We start from the raw sequence: 12,526 nt of genomic DNA on the forward strand, positions 1-12,526 counted from the left end.
TAAAAAAAAACTTTACAGACAACATTGAGACAAAGCTTCCTGGCACATCTCCATCCAAACTCTTGGAAGAACTCATTGAAATCTCATCTGATACCACCTGGAGAGCTAGTTTCAGAGTGTGGTGCTGAGTACCAAGTATCTCATGATGCAGCAGTTAAGGTGTTGATACCATTCAGCACCACATATCTGTGTGAAGCTGGCTTTTCATCCATGACAGCTCTGAAAACAAAATATAGGGCCAAGTTGAGCCTTGAGGATGACATGCGTGTTGCCTTGTCAAAGATCTCCCCACGTATTGACCGTATTATTAGCCAGCAGCAGCAGACCTCGCATTGAGCTAGAAATGTCCACTGACTGTATTTATTTATATTTTTTGAGAAATGGTAACTTGGTGATCCTTTTCTGTATTTAAAAAAAATACATGGTATTACAAAATACATACAAATGGTCACACTTATCCAAATATGCTATTTTTATGGAGAACAGTGCAGCTGCAACAGATAGCACTTTAGTGATAATTTTCTGTAATTTTATTTAAAGAAATATGCTATTTGATTTACTACTACAAGCAGTGTAATGTCAACAGTACTAAGCCATTTAGATCTGAAACACATGTTAATAATGCATTATATAGCCTGCATATAGACACAAGTGTTTCCCGTTTTCTTAAATAAACATTATTTTGAAAGCAAGCACTTTTGTCATCATTGTTTTTTCTGGTGAGAATGTCCAGCAGCTTTTAAAGGTCATCACATCTGAAATGAAGAAATTGAAGGAATGGTTTGATAGAAACAAATTATCATTGAACTTGAGCAAAACTAAAATTATGTTGTTTGGAAACTGTAGATTGGATACTCAGGTACAAGTTAAAATAAATGATGTGATTATTGAAAGAGTTTATGAAAATAAATTCCTAGGTGTAATAATAGACCATAAAATCTGTTGGAAACCTCACATAAAACATGTCCAATCTAAACTCTCACGAAGCATTTCAGTCATGAGTAAAGTAAAGCACATTCTGGATAGAAAATCACTCTACATTCTCTACTGTTCACTAGTTTTACCATATTTAAATTACTGTGCTGAAGTCTGGGGAAACAATTATAAGTCTACACTACAACCACTTTTTATACTCCAAAAAAGGGCCATAAGGATAGTTCACATTGCAGGTTATCGTGATCACACTAACATATTGTTTTTGGAGTCAAAGACATTGAAGTTAAATGATCTTGTGGAATTTAAAACGGCACAATTAATGTATAAAGCAAAAAGTCATGCACTTCCAAGAAATGTTCTTTGATAGGGAGGGGGGTTATAATCTGAGGGGAGAACACGATTTAAAAGTGCTAAATGTACGCACTACCATGAGAAGACACTGCATCTCGATATGTGGAGTGAAACTGAGGAACAGTCTAAATGTGGTGCTAAAGAAATGTCCAAACATGAGACAACTGATGTATAAGGAAATGATGTTCACAAGGTACAGGGATGAGGAAGGGACTTGATATTCACGGGTGTTTAAATTTTTATTTTATTTCTTTCATGTTTTGCATATATCGTTTTTGTTTTTTTGTTTTGCATATATATATCTTTTCTTTTCTTTTCCTTTTTATGTTTTAAAATAGTACACTCATTTGAGTAGTGGAAAAGAGGTAGGATTAAATAAGTGTATACTTCTTCCTACTCCTTTTCGAACATGTAGATTTGTTAGGGTTTGAAACCGACCTCAACAGCACGGCACAGACAGGGAGTTCAGAGTTAGCCAAACACTAGGGTGTATTTATTTACAGAATCAAAAAGAGTCAAGTAACAATTCTGAACAACAAAAAAGGAGACTGCCTTCGGCAGAGTTATCTGCGGCTCTGCAGATCCTCCCGGTGTTAGAGGTTTGGAATCGGCGTAGACGCCGTTGCGGCTCTGCAGATACTCCCAGCTCCAACTTGGAGTGGAAACGGAGAGAGAGAGAGAGATCAACAACAGTCCAACAGTACACAGAGGCAGTGCAGTTCAGTCCTCCCTTACCTTAGTCCAGAACAAAACAAAATGGTACTTCTTCAGTGTTTATCCAAAACACACAATTTAGCTGAGTCCAGTGCAAACAAAAACGATACTCTTCAGTGTTATCCAAAACACACAATTTAGCTGAGTCCAGTGCAAACAAAAACGATACTCTTCAGTGTTATCCAAAACACACAATTTAGCTGAGTCCAGTGCAAACAAAAACGATACTCTTCAGTGTTATCCAAACACACAAAAACAGATAATCCAAAAAGGGTTTGGTTCCAACTCACCAAAGCGCAAACGCGTAAAGCGGGCAACGAGGCGCAGCTCCAAACGGAGGATCAAGGTATTCACCAGCGGCAATCCAAAGATGTCCTGGAGGGAAAGTAGACGAGGCACAACAACGGGGGGAAAGCAGGCAGAAGCAGTAGTATTCAAAACGACCCGACATCGATTGAAAGAAGGTCCCAGTATATGAAGCCTCTGGAGCGCTAATCACAAACTATGACAGGTGCGTGATGGAATTGGATAATCGCTCCTGAAGCGTGTGGCGGGGAATGGACCAATCATCACAGTACCTTAAGAAGCGTGTGGCGGGGAATGAACCAATCCTCACAAGATTGAGTTGTGTTTTGCTTTTGTTATTGTTTGTTTGTATTCATTGCATGTTCGTAATAAAGATTTCAAATCAAAAATCAAAATCAAAATTGTAGCAAAAAAGACGGGACCGGAAAAGTCTTTATCGTATGTAGGGGTGCCCTGGAATATTTTATTGAACACAGGGGTGCCTTGGCAGCAGAAAGGTTGAGAACCCCTGCTCTAAACAATCTAAACAATGGCTGTCACATTGGCTGTCTGTTACTTCCAGGTTGGGTAAACCCCTCCTGTTGGTGTCAAAGCTCACCCCATGTATAGAGTATCTGCCTCCTCTGCTCTTCTCAGAGCGCAGCAGCTTCATGGTCTTGCCCATTTGTCAGGATTCTCTCTCTCACGGAACTATTTTTTGCCGAACCACTGCTGCCTGGGCGCAGTGATTTAATCACCTCAAAAGCCCAGTTTTTCAAAAAACAACAGGGCTTTTGAGGTGATTAAATCACTATGCCCAGGCAGCAGTGGTTTGGCAAAAAAATATTCAGAGTATATCTGCTTAGAAAACTAAAATGTCATTTGTTTTAATGTATTTCTCCACGTGGTAAATACACACGTCACAACATGTTTACAGGAACGTTTTGGAGTTGTATTTGGGAGTGTATTTTGTGACTGTTGGGAACTAGGCTACACTGTAACACCTACTTCCAGTGAATGACGCTAAGCTAGGCTAACGGTGCGGCTGTTCCCTAAGCCTAATGCAATGCATGCACAGAGAAGAAAAGGGTATGTATCTGCTTGTCTAGCTCCAAGCTAATTTCGCAAAAGGTTGGCATGTTCCTTTAAGAAAGAAGGTTCTGCACACTTAGGTCCATGCACGTTTGTTTAAAGGGGACGTGCATTGCTATTCCTTGCACTATTTGGGCAACTTTACACAATTCCTGTGAACACATCTGTAAGGTTTCTTTCCAAAATATTCATTGTTTTATATTTCTAATCAAGTACTCAAAAGCCACATTTTTCTCCCTTTGGATTTCAGGCTGTGTTGGCCTGGCTCCGCCCATAAGCACTTTGAGTGACAGTCATCCACACAGTCTGTGACTGGCACAGAGAGAGAGAGAGAGAGGGACACAGAGCATAAAGTTATCTATCCACTGCTTCCCCCGCGCGGTCCAGGTTGTGTGTAAATGCGTGTGTGCCACTGCTTCCCCGCACGGTCCAGGTTGTGTGTGTAAATGCGTGTGAGCCACTGCTTCCCCGCGCGGTCCAGGTTGTGTGTGTAAATGCGTGTGTGCCACTGCTTCCCCGCACGGTTTGTTTCCCCGACAGAAGCTCCTGTCTCTCTATCTCTCTCTCCCTCTTTATCTCTCTCTCCCTCTCTCTCGCTCGCTCATTCTCTGCGTCGCTCTGTTTGAGGAAGTGAAGATATTTCGCTCGCTCTGCTGTCGCTCTCAACCATAGATTGCAAATCAGTGCCATATTCACGTCAGCAATACCGTCAAATCAGAACAGCTTAGTTGAGTGAGGGAAGATCTCGTGAACTCGAGACTAGACTGATGAGTCAATATGATAATTAACGACACAGACCACATTGATATAATCCCCAATTGCTAGGATACAATGCTAAACACTGGAAAAGGCCATTTATAATGCATGGGACCTATAATCAAACTAAAGCCAAGCTTTCGGTCATAAGACCTTCATCAGGACAAACCAGAATGTTTATTAACATACGGTCGTTAGCTACGTAACTAGTCACTTCATTGTCTCTATATTGTCTCTACAATTTTCACCAATAGATAGGTGCCTACCATACTGCTTGGTTCCTCTGCCTAGTTTACACTGCAGATTAGCATCTGCTATCTGCCTAATTTTGTTGATGTTGCTTACCAGCTTGAATGTAAATTGAGTGCATGTGTAATGAAAAGGTATCTGAATAAGTGATTTTCCAATGTTTATGTCTATTGCTTGCTTGTGCTTTGAAAAATACAAATAAAAGGTTTTCTGAGAAGCAAACAATTTCAAGAACACATTAAATGAAAAGTCTAGTTTCATGGTGTTTGGTCTTTGTCTAGTTTTAGTCAATTAACAAGCAGTAGAGATTTTCTTTTTGTGACAACGTGCCATGCCTTATGTTTGTCCTGTATGTGGCATAGTTCGGTCCGGTTCCCGGCCCTGCATGACCTAAACTATTGGTTTAATGCACATACAGTACATTCACTCAAAGAAGTACTCACCCCCTGTGAGGGCTGCAGGTGTGTGTGGGTCACAAGCAGATAATAGGGACTCTTTAAGTTATCCGTGTAACGAATAACCACTAAACAGCTTACGCAGACATTAAGGAGAAGGGGGGAAATAAACAACAAAAAACAACCGTTACAGGTGGAAGCCTCAAAGTGAGTATTTAAGAAAATAAATCAAGTCCAAAAAACAGGACAACACTCAATAAAGAGGTATTGTAGAAAAATAAATAAGCCACAAAGGCACCTCCTAATAACAGAGTTTATTTGAAAACGTAAAACAATAAACCTCCACAAAGGGAGTTTATGTGCCGTAGTGGGCAAAGACAGTTCCAAAAGAAACACAAGAAAACTGTCATGAAAAGAAACACTACCATAAAAGGCTCAGTCTCTATAAAACAAAGTGTAAAATAAAGCCAGTAGCCCAAAACAAGAATGGCTACAAAGAAAGGCTAAATTCTGAATAGGGCAGAGATCAGCACTACACTTCAATATAGCAAGCCTGACCAGAAGGATAGCCAACACCAAAGGAAATGAAAAAGCAGCTAACACTACGAGATTCAAACTTAAATAGACTCAGCTTTACCATAGGCACAGCTGCACTGAATCAGAGCCGTTGAAGATAGAGTTGCGACACGCTTTGATCTCGTGATCACGTGGTTCACGTAGCTCCCTTAGTTCCAATTTGTTTTTGCACTGAGCGGTGTCGACTTGATTTCAGCAGGACAGAACGGCAGAACTACTACTGTTACAGCCATTTTTGGTACTTATTAACACAATGTGCATTGATCACTGTTGCGTTATATCATTTACATGTCTGCTACTTTAATATTTACATTATATTACTTTATATCACTAGGCGATGACGGCAATTTCGAACGTTACTATAGCTACTGATGACTATTCTTTTACATTAGCCATATCACGGCAGTTGTTAAACACTCAAGCATAATTGTATTAATCAGCCCACATTACAGTTATATGTTGACAACACTTTATATTCAATATATATAATAGCATTTCAGGGGAGTGGCAGAGAGACAGCATTAGTCCGTTTTTCTGTGGACTGTCCCATAATTAAACATTACATCACTCGCAGGAGTGGTTTGTGAACAATAAACCATGCCTAGGGGTGGTCGTTAGACCCCCCTAGGCATGGTTTATTGTTCACAAATCACGACTGCAAGTGGTGTAAAGCTTTTATACAACTGCCACATTCATCCAACCTTATTTCTATACAATAAACACACATTAATCGAAGATTTATTGAAAAAACCATCCGCCAGAAAAAGTAGTTCCCACAACTACAAAAAAGACAATTTGCCTCCATGTGGAAGCAGATCGGAAGTGCATCCAACCAACTAACACATCCAACTGTGTATTATTGGAATGATTGAGAGAAGTTGCCTCATGTGGAAGCAGCTTGAAGTGCATCCAACCAACTAACACATCCAACTGTGTATTATTGGAATGATTGATTGAAAATTTTATTACCAGATGCAGAATGGGTACAATACAGTACGGCTCAATACACACAATTGTTAAGGGAATGCAGACCTACTTTCCATAGAACTTCATTCTTAGATGCTTCTATAGAAAGTAGGTAAAACAAATAAAAAAGTTGTCTTTGCCCTATAGGAAAAAAAGGTTTTCTTCGCCCTATTTTTTAATTAATTTTTTTAAACCTACTGTAGAGGGCCTAAACTTAACCAGTTGGAAACCAAGCGTACAGTAATAAAATTAGCAATCAATCAATCAACTCAATAGGCCATGCTCACTTAGAACAGCGCAGCACCCAGCTCTCTCTCAGTCTGACCCGCGTTGCAGACAGGAGTGTGTGTGTGGGGGGGGGGGGGGGGGGGGTGGCGGTGGGTGGAGACTAGAGCTAGCGCTGACAGTCAGAGAGGAGGAAAAAGAAATTGAAAAATAAAATGTAAATTAATCAATCAATCAAATCGCGATTTTTCTTTTGTTACACAATTATTCAAGACCCATCAATTACATCATCCAACATTGTTTAAACGACTAAGACATTCGCTGTGACAGAATCGCTTGATATTTAGTCGTTTAGTCGCTATCAACATATCCATTTGTAAAGATTATTGTCCACCTTCTTGTGATCCGGCGGATTGATGTGATGTGATTCGGTTGTGGGCGGGTCCTGGGCCAGCAAGCGTGGACTGATCGCAATACATACGTGTAAATGGACTGTTTCAGCCAATCAGAATCGAGAAATTTGCATGCCGTTGTATAACCTAGGATAAGTTACAAAAAATATTAATGCATAGGCTAACGTTGCATACTGTAACATTTACAGTATGTATGCATTCATATTTTTCTTGTGCTTCTATGGTCATAAATACACACATCTTAATGGTATCTATAAGCCATTCATACATGCACAAAGTGAATATGGAAATGCATAATCCACCCTGCTACATTAGCATTTACATTTCATACTGTAACCATTGATGTATTATAAAAGCTCTTATAATACATCCATGACTAACTTAAACGCTGTTCACACTGTATATATCTTAGCGTATTTATACTACTCTTTTCATACTGTTCATTCTGTTAATAATGTTCATACTGTATATCTTAGCACATTCATATAGGCCTACCTACCTTTACTGTTTATTCTATTTATATATCATACATAATATGCAAGTAAAATTACACTGCACTGCTTCTTTTGCACTTCTGGTTCAATGCTAAACTGGATTAAATGTTTTTCGTTGTTTCAGTACTTGTAGTCTGTGCAAATGACAATACAGTTGAATCTAATCTAATCTAAATATCAATCATGCCAGAAACTACTCAATTAAGCCAAGAAAGAAGTTTGGTCAACAGTAGAAAAAATACAAGGCAAGCAATTGCATTCCACAAATTCTTTATTATTATAGGCCTATAATATGTCCAGGTAGAGGACCAGTCTTCCACTCCTGTTGTATAGTGCTAGATTCGGGCCTTGCTGTCACGACTGCTGCTCACAAACCTCAGACTGGACACACGCACGCACGTCATTATAGTGGTAATTTATCCTAGAAAACAAAACAGGGAGATAGAGAGTTATGGAGTTGCTCATGCACTCTACAACAACACACATCTTGTATCTCTTCTCATCTCTAACATTTCCATTCCACAGCATGCAAGCATCCTGCTTCAAGAGGTGTATGATTGTGTATGTGACAATAAAACTCGATTTTATTTCAATATTTTAGAGGGTTTAGAGTTCACCCACCAGTTTCTGCTGTGGGAAACTTGGTATTTTAGTATACATATTTTTCTTGCTTAATCATAACATCTAACTTTTATAGATCGACATCTTACCATGGTTGGCTGTGCAGCATTTGGATGCACCAATCGGTCCGAGAAAGGGATTCTGATGTATGGCTTATTGGTTTCCCAAAAGACACAGACAGGAGAAGAAAAAGGTTGACTAGTTCATATAGTTTAACTAGTATACAGCTCAGACAACAACTTAAAGGTTAGGCCAGCTTGACTTAGATATGACATGTCCAAGTAAATCACATCTTGTTCTTTTTCTCGTTGTCTTCATATCAATCTTGTGACGGATACGACAAAACCCATAATCTCATCTTTGTTTACCTTTCTTGTCATTATCTGTTATTAATTTGTCATCTTAATTTGTCAAATTTTTAACTGTGCATAATCTTTCTATGGCCATAGAAAACAGATAATAAACTATATTCTATTTTTTATACAATTTGACTCATCTGAATTTCTACAGTTTCACTGTTTGGCTCATTTAAAATATTCCACAACAGGCTCAATGTGTTTTACTGTAATATGTACATGACTACAATGAATTTGTGATTGACAATTATGGGGTAAAGTCTGGAATGATTCTGCAGGCACATTTTGAGGGAGAGCAATTCACAGCAAACCAAAAAGGCCAACTAAGATTGAAGGCTGATGCTGTTCCAACCATATTTGTGCATCACCCTAAGCCCAAGAGGAGAAAGGGTCCCACTGTGAGAACCAGCCCAAAACCTCCAGTACATGTTCATGCAGTGGCCAATGACCACCCATATTGTGCCCAAATGAACTTTGGTATCTCGTGCATTATTGGGTTTAATAGGACATTTATTGTACATTGGAGGGGGTTGCGTTAGGACATTTACAGGGGCCAGTTTCGAATTGCAGTCTCTCGTAGGTGCTCAGAAGTGATACATGTGTAATGTGATGGTGTAAGCTCTTTCCTCGTGTATGAGGACTAACATAGTGATAATGTCATGTATGAGGACTGACATATTACTGTATCAGTGCTGTCTTGCAAACAAAGACATCAGATCATGTGACATCGATGAAATTCTTTGGCCAAATGCTTTTATCTTTTGTCCTTTTTTTTCTTCTTCACTGTACAATAGTTTGTTTACAGTACTGTAACTGTTTTTGTTTTTACTGTACAATACAGAGCATTACCGTATGTCTTTTTCTTTATTGTAATGATTAAACTTCAAATAATCTAATATTTTGTTTGTCTTTTATAGAAACACAAGCAGGGGTTATGATGAAATGACCATTGCATAGTTTATTTTGGTAACAAGTATTGTGTTTGACCGCATTATTTTATAATGGCCGTTGTATTTGAAAATGCACCAATAATTAAACTTCAACAATCAATATATCCACTGTTCTGGTGCTGTGATAAACATTTGCATATACTATTCTCTGATTTTACACTGGTATTCTTATTTTGCATGCTATATTACATTTTGAACCCAAAATGAACAGTATAGCATTCTGTGTTAAGAAAGAGTTTTGCACATTGGAACTCTGATGTGCAAAATTAGTCAAAGCAATTGTAAAAAACTGTAATGGTGTCATGTATGAGGACTAACATAGTGATATACATACACATCAGCTCATTCCTCATGTATGAGGACTAACATTGTAATAATATAAGATCTTTCCTCCAGGTATATGGGACAGACATAGTGATGGTATGTATGAGGACTAATATAGTGATACTATTGGCTCTTTCCTCATGTATGAGGACTAACTTAGTGATTCAATTGAAGTCAACCATTCTAAGTGACACAAGTACAGTTATTTTCAAACTGCAAATGTAATTAATTGTTCACAAAATCAATAAATGTCATCATCATAACTGAGAGAATCGGTTCAGTTCCAATGTTGATACTTCTACAGATATTAAAACAATTGTTTGATTGAAGCTAAATCAAAGTTACCCTGATATATCTGTTGACAGTTACAGTAGGCCTACTAACCGAGAAATGTTATATATTATATTATATATCAGCAACAGTCTACATAGAGCCTTTGCCTGTAGGAATAAACACAAACAAAACTACCATTTCAAATGACTTTCTTTTATTCAAAAACATGCAATAAAAAAAGATAATAAAAGGCATGGACTGCTATCTGCTTTAAATACGTGTACAGAGCTCGGTGGGAGAGACATGTAACCAAAATAAATCCCAAATAAAAAAGACATAAGTGCTAAATATGTTGAAAAGTAACAGTTTATAAAAGAAGTCTCTATTTCATTTAACCTTTTTGGTATATATATATTTTAGTGTCCTCAAAGTTCACTATCCGTTTTGAGAAAATTTACATTTGGCATCTTTACAACAATACCAAAAATACCTTAAAAAATATTGCCACTGACATCAAAAGTGTTAAAAAGGTGTTAAAATGAGATGGCTTCTTCTTTCCTCCTCTGCTGGCTTACAGTTGGATTAGCAACCAGTGCAGGCAGCAAAGGCACAGATCTCACAGACATCTAAGGGGATGCCCGCTGCAGGAAAGACAGACAAATTAGACATTTCAAAACCCCTAGATTACTGACAGTCAGCTACATATGTGTAGGTTCAACATTCACTTTAAAATGCACATCTGCAGTATGACCTGCCATCCTCATTGGTAAATCATTGGGATGTTATAGCCCATTTATCTGCTCATCCGAGACAGGATCCTGTGCATGCTGGTTGTCTTACCCAGTCTGGCGAGAGACATGGTTGCCCCTTTGCGCTGGCAGAGGGCATAGAACTCCATTGGCAGTGCAGGGTCGGCGCAGACAGAGCCAGCGCTGGTTCTGAGATGAGGATTCTGCTTCCCTGTCGCACTGCTGGCAGTCAGCTCCTGGAGCTTCTGCACAGCTTCCAGGGAGAAGATGAAATCCTTCTCCTACAGAACACAGGCAGGGTGGGGTATGGGTATGGAGGGAAGCTTAGAACACTCTACTGTGTGGGCCAGTAAAGACACTCAGATGTTTGGAGTAAAACGGATGGTTATACAGGACAATGAAGGCTTTAAAATTGTTCAGTGGTATTTATTTGCAAAATCATTGCAGTCATTAATATTCATGTGTGCGCTGAAGGCAATCCTGCATTTGTAGAAATCTGCACAACGTACACTACAGCAGCTATGAATGATAGATAATTACATGAACCAATGTTTCTTTTAATTTCTATGACATTTTGAGAACCATAACAGGTTTTAGCAGGTGCAAAGAGGAGGTAGCCTCAAGCACCAAGTAAACAGCTAAACCTGCATTGCTGCACACCTCTTTCCCGGCTTAGCATTTGGTACCAGACCCTTACCAGTATCCTCAATGTCCCCGAAAGTTATGACTATCAAAACCAATCTAATTAAAAAGATAGTAGGCTATTTGAACCAAAGTATTAGTGATGCACTTACTTGGACCTGGACAGCCTCAGAGGCCAGGCTGAGGGCGAGGAGGAGGGCGACGGTACAGAGAGCGGTCTTCATGTTGTCTGTTGGTGGTGACAGGGTTTGATGTCTTGATGAGGTTGATGTGTTCAGCAGGTGCCCGGCTCTACCTTCTCCTCCGTCTCCATCCCTCCTTTTAAATGGTTTCAGCCCACAGACAGAGGGTCATGTGATCTGCCCTGCTGCGAATGGGCGCAACGTTTTTCTCACGGGTTAATGAATAGTGATGGTGGCTTTAAAAGGTCATAAAAGGGGAATCCATAAATCCTACTCGGAACTCAGCAGCAGTCAGATTTTTCTTCTCCTTTTTACAATCCTCCATCTCTCTCCAAAAGAGTCTGTCACACCTTGTGGGGGGAGACAGGTTAAATAATAACTTTGTGGCTCAGCCATACAAGGTGTGTTTATGGTGAAGCTCATTGTGAGTGTCTATTACTCACACTTATGCAAATTAATGTACTTTGCCTTTCACTCAGTAATGACTGTAGTGAGCTCTGAAGATACTAAATCAGCCTTGATGCTGGGAACAGGAAAAACAAACACTTTCAGATACAGTAGCACCGGTTGGTGTCACACAGGTTTCAGATACAGTAGCACCAGTTGGTGTCACACAGGTTTCAGATACAGTAGCACCAGTTGGTGTCACACAGGTTTCAGATACAGTAGCACCAGTTGGTGTCACACATGGTTTCAGATACAGTAGCATTAGTTGGGTATAGCACCAGTTGACATCACACAGGTTTCGAAGCAGCCTGGACACAGCCGCTAGTGGGGCTTTGACTCTTATGTCTGTGTGAAAGAGAGACTTCTTCATGGGGCTCCTTCTTACGCCCACATTATTGTCAATATTATCGTAAATAGTTTGAGCAAGTTTGTAGGCTATGTCCGGTTTGTCTATATTTCATAATTCACATGTCACAATAATTCAGTGCTACATTAATTCCAAATCTTCAATTTAAAACCCTCCTGACGTG

General features: G+C 39.3%; 1 protein-coding gene across 1 annotated transcript; it reads right to left on the reverse strand.

The window, feature by feature from the left end:
* Positions 1-10,558: 10,558 nt before the first annotated feature.
* LOC311229631 (guanylate cyclase activator 2B) lies at positions 10,559-11,591 on the reverse strand (the record flags this gene model as incomplete). The annotated part of the gene is made up of 3 exons (XM_084315708.1): positions 10,559-10,617; positions 10,817-11,006; positions 11,520-11,591. The coding sequence occupies 3 exons, from the start codon at positions 11,589-11,591 to the stop codon at positions 10,559-10,561; spliced, it is 321 nt and encodes a 106-aa protein (XP_084171834.1).
* Positions 11,592-12,526: the final 935 nt, after the last annotated feature.

Source organism: Notolepis coatsorum, assembly GCF_963971535.1.
Source record: "Notolepis coatsorum genome assembly, chromosome: 6".
NCBI classification, from domain to species: domain Eukaryota; kingdom Metazoa; phylum Chordata; class Actinopteri; order Aulopiformes; family Paralepididae; genus Notolepis; species Notolepis coatsorum.